The following is a 20573-nucleotide window of genomic DNA, read 5'->3' as shown; positions in this document are numbered from 1 at the left end:
GGAAATTCTGGCATGCTTTCCATTGCTTTAGATGTTTCTTCTATGCTTATACTTGAAACAGTGCTTTCATAACGACCTTGTTTTACTTTATAGCAAAATTAAAGTTTGGGACTTGCAAGCTGCTCTTGACCCTCGTGCCCCAGCAAGTACATTATGCTTGCGTACATTAGTGGTATGTAAAATTAATTTACTTGGGGTTATCTGAAATCTTTTATTTGTAAGTGAGAGGCATTTTATTACATTATAATGGGATAGGTGAGAAACTCAGGATGTTTTATAAAGCCTAGGGTGCCGCTTATTCTAAGAATAAAGAAAAATTTATATATTGTTATATCCTCAATGCTTTGCATCTGAGCTTAAAAGAAAGATCAAGTTTTTCTAGTTTGAGATTCTCGGATACTCTTAAAAAAAAAAAGATCAGCGTGACACAGTATCAGATCATTCTAGTTATTGGTGTGTTTCCCAAATGTCATTGTAGGACTGGCTTTAAATTTCCTCTTATTAAAAAGGGGGGAGGAATCTTGTGAGCCTTTCTCAAACCTTTCTCCTAACCCTTCAGTTTGGGAGGAAGAGACATGAAGAGGGAAGGGAGGTTGAGTCGAACCGATTATGACAGGAATTCTAATCACTTCAGAGGACTATCAGATTTAAGGCTGTTGCTTAAGTTATATTTTTCCTTTGTAATGAGTGTTTTGGTTTATGACAGTAAATTTAATTGAAAATAAATTAGGGAAATGGGTTCATAGTTCTGTTCACTGAAATGTGCATGAAATTTTACTTCAGGAGTCACTTTGACAAGCTAGTAGCAAGCCAAAGTTATTGTCTGTATGTGATAGTAACTGGCTTATTCAGCATGTGCTTGGCCTTTCCAACACCTAAAGAAGTGCTTACATGGCCAGAAATGCTTCTCATTTTTCTTTCTTTTCAGTGGTCTTTGCACAGAGATGAGATTTAACTATTCTTTTATTCCATATGAATGCAGTGTATTTAGTTTTATTGAAAAAGTTGATTCTTCCCCTTCTGTGGGTATACTGTAGCTCAGGTTATAGTTTGGAGATCAATCTAACAGCTTCAGTTAGTTCTCCAATAAAAGTAGTGTACTCCTTTTAAATTTATTAAAAATGGATAAGCTGGACAAAGAGGAGAACCTTTTCTCGGCCTCTTAGTGCCATTTTGAGATTTCTTGGAAGAGCTGATGGAGCAGGTACTCCTCCACCTTCCTTTCTTACAGCAGCGTTTGAACACAGTCATCTTGACTAGTAAGCAAGCCATAATGGTCCTTTCAGCAGCGTGCCCCAGATGAAGCTGTGACGTGGTGTATTAGGGCTATACAAAAACAGAGTTAGCAGCGGTGTTGAATGCAAATGTTATGTAAGAGAAGGAGCCCTGGCAGATTGTCAGTGCCAGCCAATCTTCTAAATTGCTGCTGCTTGATTGATAGGCTGCTTTTGTCTTTAATGATTCGGTCTCTATGGCTGGCACCTCCAGGGGAGGCTCAGGGTTTACAAGCACTGGATTTGGAAGCTGTGTGTTTTGCTGAAAAAAGCTTACATACAAAACCAGCTTTTCTTAAACTTGAGTGTAATTATAACTAAGGGTTTCTTAACCAGCACACTCGAGTTTGAATACACCGTTCTGTGTCTGGATACACGTGCGAGTACAAAAGTAATGAAATGTTACCCTCTTCTTGCCTTGCTAACTGATTTCGTATTACTCACAGGAACATTCAGGACGTGTCTTTAGACTCCAGTTTGATGAATTTCAGATCATTAGTAGTTCCCATGACGATACAATTCTGATTTGGGATTTCTTAAATGTGCCACCCAGTGCCCAGAACGAGACCCGCTCTCCATCTAGAACATACACTTACATCTCCAGATAACAGTCTGCACTTTACTACCCTCAGAAGGTAAGCCTCCCTCTTTTTATTGGATGTATAACAAATATCTGAAATTATCACCCTGCCTGCAGGTTGGCTTAGTCAAAACAACAAGCTGATGTTTTCCTTAGGAAAATAAAACCTATTTATGCCACTTCTTTCACTGTCTAGTCTTTGTATGGTCATGCTTCAGCTTATAAAACTTGTCACGTTATCTTACCCCCTTCTATAATCCCTCCTGTTTATAATTGGGTACTTCAGGTATTTTATGGAAAGTTATTACGTATTCACAGCATTCTTGGAAACTGAGGAGATGTGGTGTATTGCACAGGTATTCCAGATATCCTGTGAAGTCAGAGCCTTTCAGAGTTCTTGATGCATCTGCTCACTATGTGAAGCTTTGTAATGAGCATTGTAATACACCTCTAGTAAACTGAACGTGTGTATGATCTTTGGACAAATGCTCATCAGAAATGAGCAGTTCTGTGATAAGCACAAATAGTAGGGAAAGCTTTCAGAACTAAAAATTACATTGTGCTAGGCAACCTGACAAGTCAGAGCTGTCAGAAATGGTGCAGATGAACTTTTCCTGTTGTGTTTCCATTTTTCTGCAAGTCAGCTTCATTTAGTTCTCGAAGCACGGCGGGTAAAAGCTCTGCTGTAGATCTGTTTGTTAGGACAGTGGATTCTTTTCCTTATGTCATCTATATTGCTGCCAACAATTGCACTTCAAACTATAAATAGCTGTGAATGCTGGGACTTGGAAACATAGAAATTGCCTTACCAAAGCAGAGCAGTCACCCCTTTCTCCAGTGCCGCATCTCTGCCAGTGCTGAGACTGGATGCTTCCAAGGAAGTGGAGACACCATAGCAAGAGGAGTTAGGACTAACATTGCCCCAACAGGAAGGATTTATTTTATTTGAAGTAGATAATTAATAGTTTGCTTAAACATTGTGGGAAAAGCTTTCCCTGGCTTCATGTAAGCATGGATTTTCGTTACCTATCTGTATATGTTTATTCCTGCTGTGGCAATGAATTCCTTGGGTTTTTCCACTCCTCCTGTAGGATCTCTGCTTCTGGCTAGGAAATACCTTCCTTTGTGAAGACACACTTTGCTTCTTTGAGATGCTGGTTCTTAAAAATTAGTTTTCTTTCACCTGTGAGCATTCCTCAGGAAAGTGTTGGCTGCGTTTCCTGCTTACCGAACTCCAACTCATTTTAAAAAAAAAACAAGATAATGTCCTCTCTGGATATGACACTTGGGTCTGTTGGTTCATCAGGTTTCACAGAGAGTCAAAGCAAAAGGCTGGCCATAGCTAGACTGAGTTTCCTGTCTTTCTGAACCTGTTATTACTTCAATAAAATTAGGCCCATGATTAAGGAAGAATTCTTATGCTATGATGATGAGTTAGTGTGCAGAATCAGCAGTTAATGGAATTTTCCCTTAAAACCACATTTTAAGAACACTGCTGCAAGGGTAGTTTAGTACAACTCACGGACTTCCTTATCCTGCCTGCAGTAGGAGGACAACAGAAATCTGAAAAGGCTAAACTGCTAACCTTAATGTTTGTCCAGAGTGGGGAAGTGGCTAAAAGACACAACTTTCTGGGAGATAAATCCTGAAACTACCCAAAGAGCCGGGTCCTCCAGCGCTGCTTACCTGTGACTTCCACTTCAGAATGATTTTGTTTGATCCAGGATGACATACGTGCATCCTTGTTGTGGAAAGCTTGATGCTGTCACTGATGGCAATGTCCCTAGGGACTTTGTCCTGCTCCTTTTGAGACAGAGATGCTGCCATTGGCTTCTGTGCCACCTGGGTCCGTACCTAGGTGAACTTCTGCTGTGGAAACTCCAAGGCTTGTTGCAGTTGAATGGTTTTCCCTCTCTATGGAAAACTTTTTCCTCCTTTCAGAATAATTCTTTTTTTTTTTCTTTTTTTGCCTTTTTTTTTTTTTTCCCTTCCCCCTTGCCTTTTCAGGCAGATAGAATGGGCTGCGTGAGAAGACGACAATAGTTTTAGGAACAATCTCCATCTGTCTTCCAGTTACTACACCAGTGCTTTCTGCTGTTAACTTAGAAGATAATTGGAGATTGACAAATTTTTTTTTTTTAATTAAGTTACAGCAGTATATTTGGCAGGCTTCTTTTATTAGTTTTGATTCATGGAAAAGCTATACACAGTGTGTCTTAAGTGTAAAAGAAATTAGGAGTTGAATAAAACTTCTATCAATTTGCTTGACCAGCAATATGCTGGTGTCTTACTTTCCTCTCTTGCCACATGTGGCCCACAAGACCCACTGTCATTGAGATTTGTCAGTGAAATATCAAATGCCTTTGGCAGCGTGTTCTTCCATTCAAATTCTGCACACTTGACAGTTTTGCACAGCTTATGTCTGACTTGTCCTGTGACAGACAACTGAAACCATGCCGACCTCCATATCCTGGAAGTTGTTGGTGTTGGTAATGACAGTCCCTTAATAATTATTTCCTATATAGGAGAGATGCTGTGATGTCACTTTTTGACAGGTTTGTCTGACTTCAGAATCCAAAAAACATAAAGCTACATAAAATTATGGTCAAACAGTTAATATTTCATTATGACATTTAATGAAACAGTTTTATATGCTTTCAAACATTATAGTTTTCTGAATTTTGAAGCAGCCCCGTACACTTTTTTACAAGGCTTGCAGTGTTATGCCTCTTCAAAGCGGATCATTTTTGACAGTCCTGGCAGTTGGCTGCGAGAGTTTTATGGCTTTCTGTTGAATTCCTGTTGTTTATTGTAACATGATAAAAATTGTTACCATATGATAGTCTAATATTCTTACATTAAGCAGTAGGCATTGGGCTGGGGGAAGGGAAGTCAAGGGGAAGTGCCTAGAGATGTTTTAACCTTTCATGGGAATTCCATATCAGAAGAGGGCAGTTCTCTGTAGTCCCTAAAAATGGTTTTGGGAAGTGGCAGGTAATATCAAAGTTCAGATTTAATTACGTTAAGAACTTGCACTGGCTCCAAGCTAATGATGGAGTCGTGTGGCTGGAAAAGGTAACCGAAATACAAAACTACTTGAGTTTTTTGTCGGGTTTTCTTAAAAAATCATGTATTAAAGCAACTGAACTTGCATCCTGTGCAAAACTTGCTCCTCTGCGTTGTGGAGAAGAAAGGAAAATTTTCTCGCAGTTGTATGTAGGTCACTGTTTCAGTAAATAGCGTTCAGCATTTAGCGAGACTAGCTGGTGGCTCACCTGCTGGTCCCCAAGAGGGTTTTTGATTCTTACTACATCTAAGAAAACTGCCAACCTGTAGGTGACCCCCAAGGACTAGTGCTATTGAGAATCTTGCTCTTACTTAACTGAATTCAGAGCATATTCTGCAGCAAAGGCAGCGTCCTGTGGAGGTGCATCTCTCCTCGAAGGAAGGACTTCTAGCACAGAGGGAAGATTTTAACGGCAAGCACCCCCTTAATGGGTTGCGTAGGGGTTGCACTCCTTGCACGTATTTTGCCATTTTAGTTTCAGCCTGGAGTGCAAAAGATGGCGTGGGCCTAACCTCCTCCGGATGTCTCCAAACGTTGCTTTTTGATTTGTATCTTCTGTCAGTTCAGCTTGTCTTTTGTCTTTTTCAGGGTTTCACAGTCTTGAACTACTGGATTTTTGGCTACTACATGCCTGAAGATGTTGATTGACAGCTAAAGTCAGAATTGGTTCTAGATGCTGTGTAGATGCAAAGCAGCACAATTCTATATCTAAATTTCTTAATCTTTCCTGCTCTCAGTGGTCGTCTTTGAATTTACTACAAATTCACTGACTTCGAGTAGATGAATTTCAGAAGCCTATCCTTCCCTGCAATGAGAAATCCAAAGCTTCACATGTAAATTGTCCGTAGAAACTGAACTCTGATGGCTTGTTTTTCAGAAATAAATCGGAAGTCAAGAAAGGACTTGGCCTAATTTATATTGCTTTGCACTTTTGTCTGACTTTAAACAAAAAACATTCTCCAATGAAATTTGGGTGCCAAACACATGCCCAGAATGTACAGAGCTTTGCTTTCAAAGTCACCATTGTCCTTTAGACTTTACTCTCATGACAGATTCAGAGCCTGTTTTGTTTGATAGGAGTGTATGTTGGACTCTTAGAAATATTTCTGAATTGCTCAGTAATATTTTTGGATTACAGTTTACTTGTTTCTGCACCAATAATTTCTTTTAAATTAAAGATTACCTGTAATTCAGGCTAGGTTATCTAAACTAGTTGTATAGCACTGTCTTTTCCTTTAAACTGTGCTCTGTACTACAGCCGTCCTACGCTTCCTAATGTTTGGTATAGTAAAACCTTTCCATGTGTGCTTGCCTCATTTCAAATACTGTATAAGCATGTAGATATGATGTACATAACAGTGTAACCTCCAGGTGCTAGGAGTCAGGATTTCCTGACACTACACAAAATGTGGTAGCACTTGGCAGCAGGATGTTCTAACTACTGGCACTGTAGGGGTTAATATGAGTTACCTAGACATTTTCTCTGCAAAAGGAGGTTTTCAGTATTCATTAGGATTTTTTTTTAATGGGAACTACATATTTTAAAATGTAATTTCTAAACTTTTTAAAAATTAAAAAATGTTTAATTTATGTTCTGTATCTTATATTTTTGTGCCGCAGTATTTACAGATGTCTTTCTTTTAACACCAGTAGGTCCTCACAAACGCCTACTGATGTCCTTTAGCATTAGTTTGGCTGCTCAATGGAGAAGATGCCATGGGCCAAAGTTAAATTTATTTATGTTTGATTTGTAACACTTCCTTACGGTGGAGTGGAAGTCCCTTCAAGTCAATGCTGTGGTTACCATGCTGATTACCATGCTAATTACCATGCTAGTTTTCTTTTCCATAGCTATCAGCTGTGACCATGTTGCGATGTCCTGGTCATGGTTCCTCTTCGTTAGCATGCTTTTTTTTAGGAAGTCTCAGTAGTTTCTCCTTATGTTGTCATAGTCTCCCCTCTAATTTATGTGGTCATATAAATGCTACTGCATTTTTCTGATGTCAGAGTAAGACATGGATAAATGCAAACGTGAATATTTTATTCGCATTACTCATGTGTGACTACGCCTGTCAGTGGCTTTTCTTCAGTGCTTCCGTCGAGCTCAGCGTGAAATCCGCCTGTTTTCCTGGGGAAGATGCGTGCTGGCACAGAAATGTATTGTCATTCCTTTGATCCTTTGTACGTCGTGTATTTTTTGTCCTCTGGCAGCACTTTCTTGGGTTTGCATTTTTCCCTTGTACAATCAGAAAGGTTAGGGGACGTCCAATTGCTGAGGGATCGCTCCCACGTTACCGGCGGGACAGCCGTGGTTAGACGCATTGTTTCTGTGTCAAGCGAATTCAGAGAAAGCGTATGTCAAGGCGTTACCGAACCGTTACAGAAGTGCGACTTAAGGTTTTCTCCTCTTCACCCTTCACATTGAGAGAGGTGTTGGGATCAGTGTTTAAGTTAAACTCCCATTTACGTGTTACTACAACAATATTTATTTCATCGAGATGACCGAATGTGATGAAGTACAGAAGATTAAAAACACGCTCCTAAGCGTCCATAAGATCACTTTTTGGTAAGCTTGACAGTAGTTCGTGAAAGTGTCTTATTTTACCCTTCTCATCTAATAGCTTTAATATTAAACTGTTTAAAAAGAAAAATCTGTTGCAGCCCTGAAGAAAAAGGTATTTGTTTCCGAAGAACGGAGTCCTTTTTTTAAATGCATGTGTAAGATTTAAATTCATGTTTTTCCTTGGGAGATAATGGTATTTGAACATGCAGTCTAAACTTCTTTGTGCTTTGTGTAACATAGCAGTGGACTTTTGTGATTGGCACCCAAGGAACTTGACTCCTGGGATTAATGGTAGTGATCCTGGCTGCACTCTGGACTTTGTTTTGCTAACCATAATTGAGCAACTGTACATTACTGCTATATTAATGTTTCAAAGCACTGGGATAGTCTAATTCTAACTTGTAATTATGTTTGCCAATTATCTGTTTGGAAAGTTGGTGTATGAACAGCTTCTTGAAACTGTTAAATTGTACAGATATGGTTCATGATCTAAAGCTTTGTACTGTGGAATGTGCTTAATAAAAAAAAAGTTTGAACTTAATTTGTCAAATGGATAAGTAACGTCATCTAACCAAACGTCGGTATTACGCATTAGTTAATACAAGCTCAGCGCGCAGTTATGCTGACTCGGAGCTCGTGTTGGTAAGAGTTCGTGTTGGGCGCTGGTGCCAGCAGCGCTGACCCAGCGGGTGCCTTTCCCCGCTCATTCGGCAGCACCCAGTGTAAGGCACATGGCTACTGGCCAAAGCATTCTGAGTCCAAAAGGGGTCTGCAGTGGCCCAGCTGCGTGCTTTGGCACAGGTCCGTGCAGTTCTGAGATGGTTTTTTTTACCCCGCTGTTTGTTACAGTGCATACTCTGGGAGGATGCAGTGAATAACAGAGCTGAGGTAGTTCATCCATCTCAGAGGCACTTAATTCCTCCGCTTTGCCGCAGCCCTTCCATGTTGCGCATCAGCAGAGACATCACAAGAAGAATTTTTTCTGACCTTATCAAGAATGCAGATAGAATTTTTAAAATATTACCCATTTCCGTTGTTGCTAAAGCAATCTGTGTTCATGCCCTGAGCCCTGTGCAGATAAACGGTCTTTCAGTGCTAGCTCTGTCTCAAGAAGAACTTTTTCTTGGGTTTTTTTTAGCTCACGTGCAGTGACTAGCGAGAATATGCGATTCAAAGTTCTTGTCTTTGGCCTCTGTCCCCTGGTCTTCTGTCAATAGTTTTATTTGTGAATTGAGTTCGCTTTTAAACAGTTTGAGAAGCTGCTGCTGCATGATTACTGAGTTGCTCCAGTTCATTTCTGAACGATCAGACCAGAAGTGATTGACGGTGCAGATCCTCTGCCGCAGCCTCATGCCATTAGCGCAGGGGGACTGGCCAGGATCTTGCTGGCTTGTCGAGGTCCAGGTATGAGGGCAGCAGGGGTGAAAATGTCTTGTTAAATCATTGTGCTTCAGCCAACTTTGTATGCCCACCATGGGGCTCACCAGTGATCTTCTCCTGAAAGTGGTGTTTTTTGGTAAGGTGTTTGTTGGAAGCACTAGCCTGAAATGTTTTTAAAGGTGCTATAAACTCTGTGGTAAGAATCTGAGCAAAGTTCTGGCTAAGTATTGGCAAATTCAGTCTTCAGAATATCCCTCTAGATGTAGATTACTTTTTATTCTCCTTGGCCTGCTCTGACACTGGATAATAATTTTCAAAGCAACATTGCTGCTGCTCAGATTGTAGCTGCACTTTAGTGAGAGGAGAGCAAGTAAAATCTCATTTATTTTCTGCTAGAAGTGCACTGTAAAAAGTGAAGCCCTGCCAAACCATTTAAAGGGGTCCTGAATGTCCTGCTGAATATCGTTATCCAAATAAGCCATAGAAGCTCTGTGATACATCTGCTAAAATCTGGAGTTATAAACTTTGAGGTCAAACTTTAAAATTCCATCTCACCTGGGTGGCCTTTGGTTTTGGTTGTTTTGTTGGGTTTTTTCCCTTGCAGTTGTAGCCTATTTAACAGTCATCTCTTAATTCCCACCAGAGAACCTCACTATGAAGTTGCGGAGGCACCTCTCGGCCGGGTGCTCCCACCCATCCTGGCGTGGTCTGGGGCCCCTTTTCCCTCTTCCCTCTCCCCAAAGGCTGGGAGCGGTACGCTGCCCCGGGCACCGTGGAACCCTGCTGCTGCGAAACACCCCGAGAGCGTGCGGGCAAGGAGGGCAGATGTGGGGAGCATCTGGCCCCGGTTAAGGAGAGGCCATGGGGTGTTTTCAGGTTGCAAGGGATGAGGTAGCCCTGGCCATTAACCGTCGAGTGGGTTTTGGGGTTTACCCCGCTCGTTGCCTTACCCCGCCGTACAGCAGCCCGTGGCTTCGCTCCGTGTCGTTACCTGATGCTCTGGGGAGTGGGGAGCTGGGGGACCCCAGGCTGCTGTCGGTCCTCATTGCTGATCGCTTTTGGGAACCGGGCAATGGGAAAGGGTTTGTGCTGTGAAATGAGGTGATGGGGGTGTGTGGGTGTGAGGTCCCTCGGTGCCCTGTGTTGGGGGGGAGGGATGTGCTCATCGGGAGCTGTGTCGCTGTCCTGATTCGTGCTGTGTGTTAGTTTTATCTTCTGGGCAGCCGTGGGTTTGCTTGCTTCAGCACAGCTGTGGGCAGTGTTTGTCAAGAGGGTTGGAGGGGACAAGTGCTCAACAGAGAACGACAAATTATTTTTATGAGATTCTTTTAAAATTCATATCTGAAGGTACACTGCAGTGGGCTGTGCTGTTATACTCGAGCTGTGACTTTCAGGCAAGGTTTGATGTCGGTGGCTCCCCTGGCTCCGGTTATCCCACCGGAGTGTGGTTCTCCAGCCTCATCTGTCACCCAAAGAAGGTGGCTGCCTGTCCGTCACTGCTAGGACGGGTTGCTACTGCATGTCCGCGCATGCAGGGAAGACGCTTTTGGCTTTTCCACCGTGTTAGCACTGTGAGGCAACAGCTTCACAACAAACCTGCTGCCTGGAGAAAGGCTCTTCTTAAACTGGATTCAGCTCATCCCAGGCTGGCTGGCGAGGTTGGAGCTGTGTTGATGAGTTTAGCTGGGTACAAATGCACTGCAGTCAAATTAATCAGTGGAAAGCGTGATGGAAGGAGGCAGTGGGAGGGCAGTGGGATGGGTGCTTGTGGGCTGAGCAGATGTTTGGGCTGGAGACTACAAACTGTCCAGCCCTGAGCTTTATCCTTGGTGCAGAGCTGAGCACTTCAGGTCCAAGGTTTTGCTTGACTTTGCTGAACTTATCCTCTGCTGCAGCATGTTTTTTCTTCCCAGATGCGTGCTCTTCATTTACCTCTGCTTCTCACCATTTCCTGAAGCTTTTTTTTTTTTTTTGTGGTTTCTCTGAACAACTGTGAGATGGCCAAGACCGGAGCAGGGAGTGTGAGCAGGACTGCAGGGACTGTGGGAAGGAGGGGGGGGGGGGGGCCCTTGGGAAAACTTGCAAAGACAGGATAGCTGGCAGGGACCACGGTGCGCAGGGAGCACTTGGATGCAGAGGAGCACCTTGCCTTCCTGTCCTGTGTGAGGCCAGTCGTGTTTCTGCGGAGGCTGATTGTGCCAGACCTCCTGTGGCAGGGCAGGACCTGCCAGGGAGGGCAGTGGTTCCAGGGAATGGGGTTTTCGGTGTTTGCTCTTGCCTGGCTCGGCTGTAGAGGCTGCCCAGCACAGTCCTGCAGCTCACGCTAGGCAGACACCAAACCTCTTTGCTAGGCTGGAACTGGGAGCTTTTAATCAGGCTTGTAATGTGGTATGAAGGTAACAGGCCTGTCCCGAAGCCTTTCCAGTTCCTGGTGTAAGCTGGAGAGTAAATGACATGTCTTTCTGGAACAGATCTTTCTGGCTACATATGTATGGACGACTCCTTAAGCTGCCCGCTTACAACAGGTAAGGTACGAGGTATCACCTCGTCCTGAATAGCATAAGGACTGTCATAAGTCATAACAAAGTTTTGCTAACTAAATACTTTCTTAAAAATACTGTTACAGCTATTGTTTCCTCCAAGGTTAACTGTCTGCCAAGCTCTGCACCCCCGTCCTGCTTACTGCCCGGAGCTCTGGTGCCCGCTCAGCCAGACCGAGTGATGGCTGAGCTGCTCTTCAGCTCCGGCCAGGGCTGCGAGCTCGGCCCAGCATCCACCTCCCCTCTCGAGATGTCTTGCTCCGTGTTGCCTCAGTGGCGTTGCTGGGGCTTTTATGCGATTGTTGGCAAGAGGTGACTCTGGAAGCACTTGCCCAACTCTGAATAACTCTGAATTGAAGGGTCTGTCATCTCATGGGCTGAATTAAGCAAGCACCTGAAATGACTTGTTGGCCTTTCTTCCCGAAGCTTTACAGCAAGGTGTGCAGTCATGCGTGCAGGGAGCACTACAAAGCCTTCCTGTGCCAAAAGCATCAGCAGATCTTACCCCTCTGCCCTTCAGGGGAGCAGGGATGAGCCTCTGGGGCTGTAAGTGCCCTGGTGAGAGCAAAACGATTTGGGTCAGGGTAGAGCAAACTTCCTTCAGTACGCAGAGGTGAATCTCCCCTGGAGCCCTCCTGTGTGCGGGTGCAACGTGCTTCAAACGTGTCTGTAACCGCAAACTCCCCAGGCAGGGCTTTGGTGGCTGTTTTCTCACTTGTTCCTATTTTTGAGCTCACGCTTTCATGGTTTTGCTGGTTTAAGTCCACTCCCTGGGTTGAGGGGCTGCGACTTTCAGAGCCGTGGGGGTGGTATGGGTCAAGGCAGCCACTCGGGCAGAGCTTGGGAGAAGTTGGGGGGACGGAGATGCTCGCTGTCACTGTCCCTGGCTTCCCAGGAAGGCAAAAGCAGGAGCTGAGCATAGGGGTGACGTGCTCCTGGTCCTCGCTGCTGAGCAAGGCAACTGCCGAGTTTGAGGCCAGTCTGAGGGTTTTTCGGGTTTCGTAGCACCGTTTGCAGCAATGGAGGCTCAACTCTGTGAGCCGTCTGCACGCCACGGCCAGGGCTGTGCCGCAGGCAGCGGGCTCTCTCAGTCTGGCCCAGCATCTGCTGCAGAAAGCCCTTCCCACCCTGCCTGGGGCTGCCTGCAGGCTGGCGCTGGGGCAGCGCAGACCTGTGCCTTCCCCGCTGCCGTGCTGGCCCCGAGCATTGCTGCTGGCACCTGGGAAGGGTGCTGAGCACCGGTGCCCTCGTGTGAGTCTGCGCCTCCCTCGAAGCAGCTGGGGGCTGTGGGGAGGAGGGATGGGGTGTGGGGCATCACGTAGGGATGCTCTGGCTCTGCTGTGGCTCTGCACCTCCAAACCCACCCTGGCCACGCATTGCAGAGGCCGTGTGCCACTGGGGGCTCCGGTCTTAATTACAGAGATGAGAAAATGAAAGGTGATAGGTTAAAAGATAACAGCAAACCAGGTAGATACGGAAGAGGGCAGGTGCTGAGCAGAGCTGTTGGCCCCTCTGCCGAGGACAGGCAGCAGCGGGGGGATGCTGCGCTGAAACCCCAGCAAACGGCACAGCAGGCTGTGGGGAGGAGCGAGGGGATGCGGTGGGCATCCTCCAAAAGCCACAGCTCAACGTGGCCCAGGTTCTAGAAGGAATCTCAGATCTATCCCTTGTACAGGCCATCCGAGGAAAGTTTTAGAAATTGTTCTGGGAATCAGGTGGAAACAGTCACGGAGGTGCTCGGAGCAAGGGTAGCCAGCATTGTGCTGGGGAAGGGGAAGGAGGTGGCAGCATGTGTCCCCTCCTACCCAGGCCCACAAACCGGAGCTGCTGGGGGCAAAACATTGTTTTATGCTCAACCTCTTCATGACTGAGGCAGTGTGTTGGCTAGTAGTTAGGACCTAAACAGGCCAGGGGATGGCAACAGGAAGGCTGGTGCTGAGTACTTGCGTGCTCGTGACACGCTCTGAGGGCTCGGGAAGCTACAGGGGACCAGGACCTGTGACCGGCTGTTTGCAGCGCTCTGGTCCAGTGAAGTCTTTGGTGTCCCTGTGGTTTGAGCTGGTTTCCACGCGTGGGTGCTTCCTGCTGGCTGCACGGGGCCATTAATCGTGTCAGGGACCGCCTTGTCCTGGCCTCTTTTCCTGTCTCCGTGGCAGGAGCTTTGCTGCCTCTTTTCCAGGGGATGTCCCTTTTGTGTCCCCACGGGTGGGGGTTTTCCCTCCGTCCTTCTGAGCTCCTTCACCCCCAAAATCCACCCTGCCTGTGCCTCCACCATGCCCTCATCCCCAGCACCCTCTCGCGCTGCAAAATTGCAGGGCCAAGCCCTGCCAGGGTCTGCTGGGGATGGCGGCACGGCTGTGCATCTCTAGCGGCCACGGCTCAGAGGTGGTGGGTCCCCAGGCTTGGCACCCACCGCCTCGCCTGGGCCGAGGGGTGGGTGCTGCCAGCCCTGCCCGTGCCCCTGCCCGCAGGAGGCGGCCGCTGCTCTCCCCTTCCACGAGCCGCTCCGCTGCAACACGGAGCCGCTGCTTGCACGAGTCAAAAGCCTCCGGGAGGATCGGAAACAGCAACTTCCCCTTCTGGAGAAGCGCGAGGGGTGTATATTTTCGGAGGTTTATTCTTGGTACTTGCTGGAAAGGCTCCACGAACAGCAGTGGCCGCACATGCCAATGGGAGGAGAAGGTGGCTGGGGGCGAGCGCCCGCTCCGGGGAGACGTTTTCCCTCTGGACGCGGAGAACAAGCTGCGAAAGGTTCCTGCTGCGTCTTTATGGATCCGCTGCGCAGGTGGCCGTTGCTCGGCTCCGGCACGCTCGTGCGAGATGTGTCAGTGCAGGAACAGCTTCCCTCGCATCTGGCCGCGCAGATGGGGCGGCTGGGCTGCCCCGGGCCAGGAACTGCCCCAGCCTCTGCTAGCCAGGGCGGTGAGGCAGCCCCTGGGTGGGTGGCCCCTTTTTTTATCTGGAGACGGGTTCTCGGGCTGAAGTAGAAACAGCTTTCCTTGTCTGAATGATTTAAAGAATCGCAATTTCATCTTTTCCTTGGCACAGGCCAGTGCAAATAAAGTGAGATGCATCTGTATCTCTTGACTATTTTTTTTCCACAGTTGAAAATTTCGTATTTTCTTTTCCTCCTTTTTTTCCCTTGAAGGACCCCTTTGAAGGTTTTGCTTTTGATTTCTGAACATATTGAGCTCAGAAGAAAAGATTGCTTTTTATTTCTGGAAGACTTCTGCCGAGACAGGCTGGCCTTTCCACGTTGGGGGAGCGGGTGAGCTGGGGACCAGGGGCTTTGGCTTTGCTGGATGAGCCTCTCGGCCAGGCGGGCAATGGGCAAAGAGGTGGTGCCTGCCTTTCCAGCTGGAGAAGATCACGGGGTGCCTGCAGAGCCACCTCAGTAGCAAAGGCTTCTCCCAAGCTGGCGCATCCCTCCAGCAGAGCCTCCTCCAAAAGGAAAGGTGTGTCCTCCACAGCCAAATCTCTGCCTTGAATAGAAGAGGCCAAAGGTAAACCGAGGCACCAGGCTTCTGCATCCAAAACCAGCAGTGCTTTGGGGCGTGTGGAGCAGGGGAGGGCTCTGTTTCTCCCCACTGCTGGCAGCTCACGGCTCTGGCTGCACAGCCACGGCTTGCCCAGTGCCACGTACAACGCAGCCTCTGACGACCCGCAAGGAATTACTCAGTCACGTCCTCACCTGATCTGGGGAGAACCCTGAATTCTTGCTAGAACAAAGAGCTGCGAACAAAAAAGAGGAGCGTTGTGCTCGGCTGTGGTGTGTTTTTCCAGGTTCTCTCTCCTACTGCCATCAGATTTACCTTCTCTATGTTCAATTAGGTTACTCTTTCACCTTGAATCCTTGGGTTTCTTGTTAGAAATGTGAGCTTCTCTAGAGCATCTCTGGAAAGCAGGTATTGAGCTGTGGGATGCACAGCGCTCAGCCAAGTGCCCTGGGTTTTTCCCAGGTGGTGGTCAGTCCTAGATCTGATGGAGCCTCCTCAGACTCAAGGTTTTGGGATGCTCTGAGCATCTCATTGTTTTTTAATAGCTTTACTGAAATTAATCTGTTGCTAAGGATGTTAACTTACGGGAAATATGTTTCTCTAGTATGGTTGGTGAAATCCTTGTGTCTTTTATAAAAAAATAGCCAAGCAAACAAAAAACAAAGAAAAGCTGTAAAGAGATTTTTGGAATTTGAATCTTTCAGCTGGAAGGAAATCCCTGGGCTGGTGGAGCCAGTGCCTTCATGCAACTCCTTAGGCTGCACCTTTCAGCCTAGAGAGGCTGAGTTTCCCACGGGAGCCACCTGCTTAATGTCAAAAGCAAGTTACAGGACTGACTTCTCAGTGCTTTTCCAAGAGAGTGAGTCCAGATTCATGCCCTTAGCATCTGTATTTTTACAGCACCAACCACAATATCCCATTGGATCAAGATCAAGGCCTTAGTCCTTATTTTCAAGGTGTGTAACGGTCTGGGCTATGGATTTCTGACAGCCAAAAGCCTGAATTAAACAACATGGCATCACTGGCAGTGTGGATGGGCAGAGCACATCCGTGCAAGGCATGGACCTTCCTCTGCACTGCACTGAGGGCCTCAGGACCTACAGCACTCAGGACCAACCTCTCCTAAAAAAAGAGCATAGGAATAATGCAAAAAATAAATTCAGGAAAGATCCTCTTCTCCACCCCACTCCAACAGTGCTTTTCCTAAAAACCACAGGCCAGACCCAATCTGCAGCAGCCCTCCCTCGAACATGCCAGCAGAGGTGGAGAGAAAAAGCATCGTGTGCCAGACACAAGCCGCGTTGCTTAGAGCACCATTGAAACAGGCTGCGATCATCACTGCAGTTTAAAACCCACCCTTGGGGATGCTAAAACTGCATTTTGGTTGCTCTGTCGTGGCTTGATGGGTTTTTCTTGTGATCCAGGCCCAGCCTGCCGAGCAAACGGCCGTGCTCTGCGTCAATGGCAGGTTTTATGGCCGCCCCGTGCAGTGTTGGACCCCGTGTTCCTGCAGCCCCGCCGTGCCACCGCTCTGGAGTGGGGGGGCTGGAGCATTCATTGGCTTTTCCAAGCTCCAGCTTTTCCCTGGATACTTTAAAAGCATTTGTGCTATGCTCTGTGGTACTGAAACAGGATGCGAGTCAGTTGTTAATCACTTACATACCAGGAAAAAATACTGCTACGGGAGGCAGTGTCTTCATGGTAGTGCTGTATGCCTTCTACAGAAATGCTTTTTATTTTCCAATATAATGGGAATTCAGGACATAAGATGACAAAGATCAGCAGTAATTACCCAAATCTACAGCTAACATCCTCTTTGAAGATGTAGTTGGGGCTGAGTCCAGGTACTGTAGCAGGATGAAGGCCTTATTTGAGCCTAGCCCTCTCTTGATTTAGTTGTATGAGCTCACTCAGTTTCCCTGGGTGTTCCCACTATCAGTAAATATGTGGCATGTGCCCACTAAAAGCTGTTAGCGCTGGCTGAAATAATAGTTAATTTTCACCGTTAGAAGATTTTCCTTTCATTATAGCATTTAGGGGTTTTTTTTTTGTAATATTCTAAATAGTAATTTAACAAGTCAAAATTACAACTGAACCAAGGAGAGATTCCACAGAATTTTCAACGTGGTTTATGCATCACTGCACAACATAATTGGATGTATCCAATTAGGCATTAGAAATTTTTTTGTCTTCTCTTTCATAATGACTTAACGCTGCTCCACTGCCTTGCCTGAGCACCATCAGCGCTGTGGGAACGGTATTTAGTTACGGCTGCATCTGGAAAGGTTTGGAGTTCGACCACCCTCTCTCCCCATATCATCTTTCTCACTGTCTGATCGTGGCTGTAAACCCGGAGCAGCCCTCATGTGCGGGTAATCCAGCCGTGTCAGAGGAATGCAGGTTCTTCTTGTCTGTGGGATTTCTGGTATCAGTGCAACGAAGCTTCTCGCCAGCAGATGAACGCGATGATCTTGCAGGTCTTTCCTGTCTAAACACGATGTCTCTGATGAGTTTTGCATGTGGCTGCACTCTTCACCCTGCAGCGTGCTTGTCTGCATTGCGGCGGCTCCTTGGAGGTGGTGTGGGGGGAATTGATTGAGAAAAGGATCTTGGAGTACTCAACACACGCATCGTCGACTCCAAATCCCCTGGGCTGGTTTGGCAAGCGATAGGCAAAGACATCCTGCCGGCTCCTCCCCAGCGCTTGTAGGCATCCGTTTATCTCGGCACATGCTCCTGGCTAGCTCGCAAACCCTTGTCACACTTTACAGCAGATGCCACGAGACTCAAGCTGTGAAAGGAAAAGTCCAAACCACCAGCATTTGGATTGAAATGCAAACATTTCCCTCTTGAACAGGATTGCGCTGAGTGAGGGAGAGAGGCGCGGGGCAGTGGCCAGGGTGGTGGTGCCCCAAACCTCTGCTTCCCCTTGGGCGGGAGAGAAAAATGGCTTACTGGGTTTGCATGTGGACCCTTGGTTTTAGAGAGACACAGGCATAGGTGGGCAGGTAGGTCTTGGTGTACGGTCAGGCTGTGATCTGCCGAGGACCCTTCGTACTCTCTGATCCCATCCTGCTGCTCCTTGGCACAGTACCCCATCCCTCTTTGCAGCCCCTCTCCATTTGATCCTGGCCTGCAGACAAAAGAGGGGTGCGGAGGGGGCATGGGGATGGGAAGAGCAGCAGAGCGGCAGGGTGAGGAGCAGCCCCGTGGTCTGCCATAAGCGGTGGTGGCAGGGAAAGTTTTCTTTGCAGAGATGCCTCGTCTGTCCCGGTTGCACCAATTTCTTAGAGAAGCCAACGTGGATCTTGCTCAGCGCCTCCTGGATGAAGGCAGCAATGGACAGCCACAGTGACTGGCGGGGGGGCAGCTCTTTGCATTGTGAGCTAAATCTGATCTGCGGGGCACCCATCTGGTGCTCCCAGGGCATCCAAGGCAGGGATGGATGTACGACAGTGGGTCCCTGAGGTTCAAAGCCCATCACTGAATGTCCCTGTGCTGTGGTGGTTGTGCCTATCTGGGCTGCAAAGACCAGCTTTGTGACCATGGGACTCGCAGCCTTTGTGGAGGCTGTCCATCACGGGCGACCTCATTTCAAACACTGGGCCTCTGCTGTAGCTACGTTGACAGTGAGGTATAAGACTCGCTTACACCATGCTGTTGGGGTCTATTTTCTCTTCAGAAAGAAGTGAGCTGTTGGGCTTAGCAAGGGAAGGGTGGAGAAAGCTACTGCCGCCTAGAACGATGGCTCTGGGGACAGACGTGACAGTGAAGAGTTGAAAATGCTGTCCCTGGGCTCTGCATTAGAGCTCATGTTCTGGGCTTGTGCGTGGAGCTGAACCGGCACTCCTGGTCCTCCCTATCTGCTCGCATCTTACTTGGAAATGGAAATCAGCAGAAGTTGGTGGAAGGACAGCAGCAGAGGGGGAAGGGACTCTTCAGCCTTCCTCTGACCTACCATTTTGGCTCTAGGACCTGGTACCTGTTGGCTGGGGAGCCCACCCAGGCACAGGGCAGGAGAGGGGCCATGCCTTCCAGTGTACGTCCCGTGGGAGCCTCAGCTGTGTCCTCAGGGAGGACGTAACCCCCGCACAGACAAGCTGTCTTCAGCTGCGAGCTAAGGGCACAGCTCTGCCAGGAGGTAGGTCTCTTCCCACCATAAGGCTGGTGCCTGGGGTGTCCAGATGCCATGGGCAGCAGCCCGTGCAGGCCAGGCAAAGTCGTGCTTCTCCCCAGGAGAGCCAAAGTGGGGCATGTTCAACAGGAGGCTGAGCCGTCACACCCGCCTCTGCTTGGCTGTGATGACGGGAAGCTGCTGAACACCAAACTCTCCTCCGGGATCAGCTTCTGCCCGCACATGACATGGGTGATGCTTCACAGCACCTTGAACCCACTAGAAACTGCATGCTGCCGTGAACATTCGTTGGGATGGATACAGATGAGTATGAAGCACTGGAGGGCAGTGAAGAGACAACCTTCTCTTCAACGATGGTTCCCGCCTCTGTGCCTGGTCAATGGATGCGCTTCAGAAGTGAAGTTCGGACCAAAAGCCAAGCATCCCGGGAGCCACCTGAGCGCAGCCACCTCCGTATTGCTGGTCCAGAGAGACCCTGTGGAGGACAGACGATGCTTTGCTCGCTAATCGCATTTCAGGACATATAATCCTTACTTCACACTTTTTCCCAGACAATATCTTTCCATATAATCTTAATGATTCCTGCTGCAATAACAAATAGGCAGCCCTGAGAATAACTTCACACTTAATTGCTCGTGCCAAGAATCTCACCACTTGGCCCTTCTTTGGGTGTTTTCCCTCCAATCCATCTGCACAAACAGAAGTGGGCCAGTTCTGTGCCTCAGGAATGAGGAGATAAAAAGGCAATAATTTATTTTTCCACCAAAGCTAGAAGTATTTTATAGAATTTGCTAAAGTTTTTGTTTCAGGAAATTTCATCATGTCTCCAGGAAAAAAAAGCGCCTAATTGGCCTCAGATTTTCTAACTCCCTTTCCATTTTTGTAATATGAGGAGGTCTAGGTCATCTCAAGGTCACTGCAGTTAGTGTTGCTTTAGTGCACCTCTGTGGATACCTCGTTTCTGCAGCAGTTTTTGCCTTTAAAAACAGCCCTAGCCTGCTGCTGTAACAGCCACTTTCTTTGGCAACCATTTGAATTCCTTCAGCATATGGAAATATTTTTTAAAACACATACCAGTGTATGCTGCTTATAGGTGAAATTCTCCATCAGAAACGGAGCAAATGCATCTAAGCTATTTGAATGTTGTTGTAAAAAAAAAGAGTAAATCCCTCAGCTTTTAACAGAAAGCGGCCATTTCCCATTATCTAGACTGGAATCTTAGTTAATGTCAAAATAAAATGCTGGTGGTTATCAAATTAATAAAAATGTTTTGCTTGGGAAAAATTTAATTTTACCACCCTTCCAAGACTTCCTACTGTCTTAATGTGTTGGTTTACATAGCTTCAGCTGGTGAGTTTATTCCAGCCTGGGTTTAGCTTGATTTCTCTGATCTATCTCAGCAAAGCTGTGGACTCCAAATCTTTTATCTTAGAAAAAATTGTTATGTGGTATCTTGAAAATGGAGCAAATGCTGAGTCTGTATATGCTGTAGAAACATAGTTCAAAAAAAGAAGTGTGTGTACCTGAATGACCAGAT

The 20573-nt window shown here is 47.0% G+C and overlaps 1 protein-coding gene across 5 annotated transcripts in view; it reads left to right on the top strand.

Annotated features, from left to right (window-relative positions):
- The window catches only part of FBXW11 (F-box and WD repeat domain containing 11), a 77914-nt gene extending 69854 nt beyond the window's left edge, over positions 1 to 8060 (top strand). For all 5 annotated transcript variants that reach the window (XM_052816141.1, XM_052816138.1, XM_052816137.1 and 2 more), the window contains 3 exons: positions 94 to 172; positions 1721 to 1909; positions 5510 to 8060. In XM_052816141.1, the coding sequence (XP_052672101.1) occupies positions 94 to 172; positions 1721 to 1882 (241 nt within the window). In that variant the 3' untranslated portion in view covers positions 1883 to 1909; positions 5510 to 8060. The remainder of the gene's footprint in view (positions 1 to 93; positions 173 to 1720; positions 1910 to 5509) is intronic.
- The last annotated feature ends 12513 nt before the right edge of the window (positions 8061 to 20573 follow it).

Source organism: Harpia harpyja, chromosome 20 (assembly GCF_026419915.1).
Source record: "Harpia harpyja isolate bHarHar1 chromosome 20, bHarHar1 primary haplotype, whole genome shotgun sequence".
NCBI lineage: Eukaryota > Metazoa > Chordata > Aves > Accipitriformes > Accipitridae > Harpia > Harpia harpyja.
Note: the sequence above shows the minus strand (reverse complement) of the source record. Positions and strands in the feature narration are given on the sequence as shown.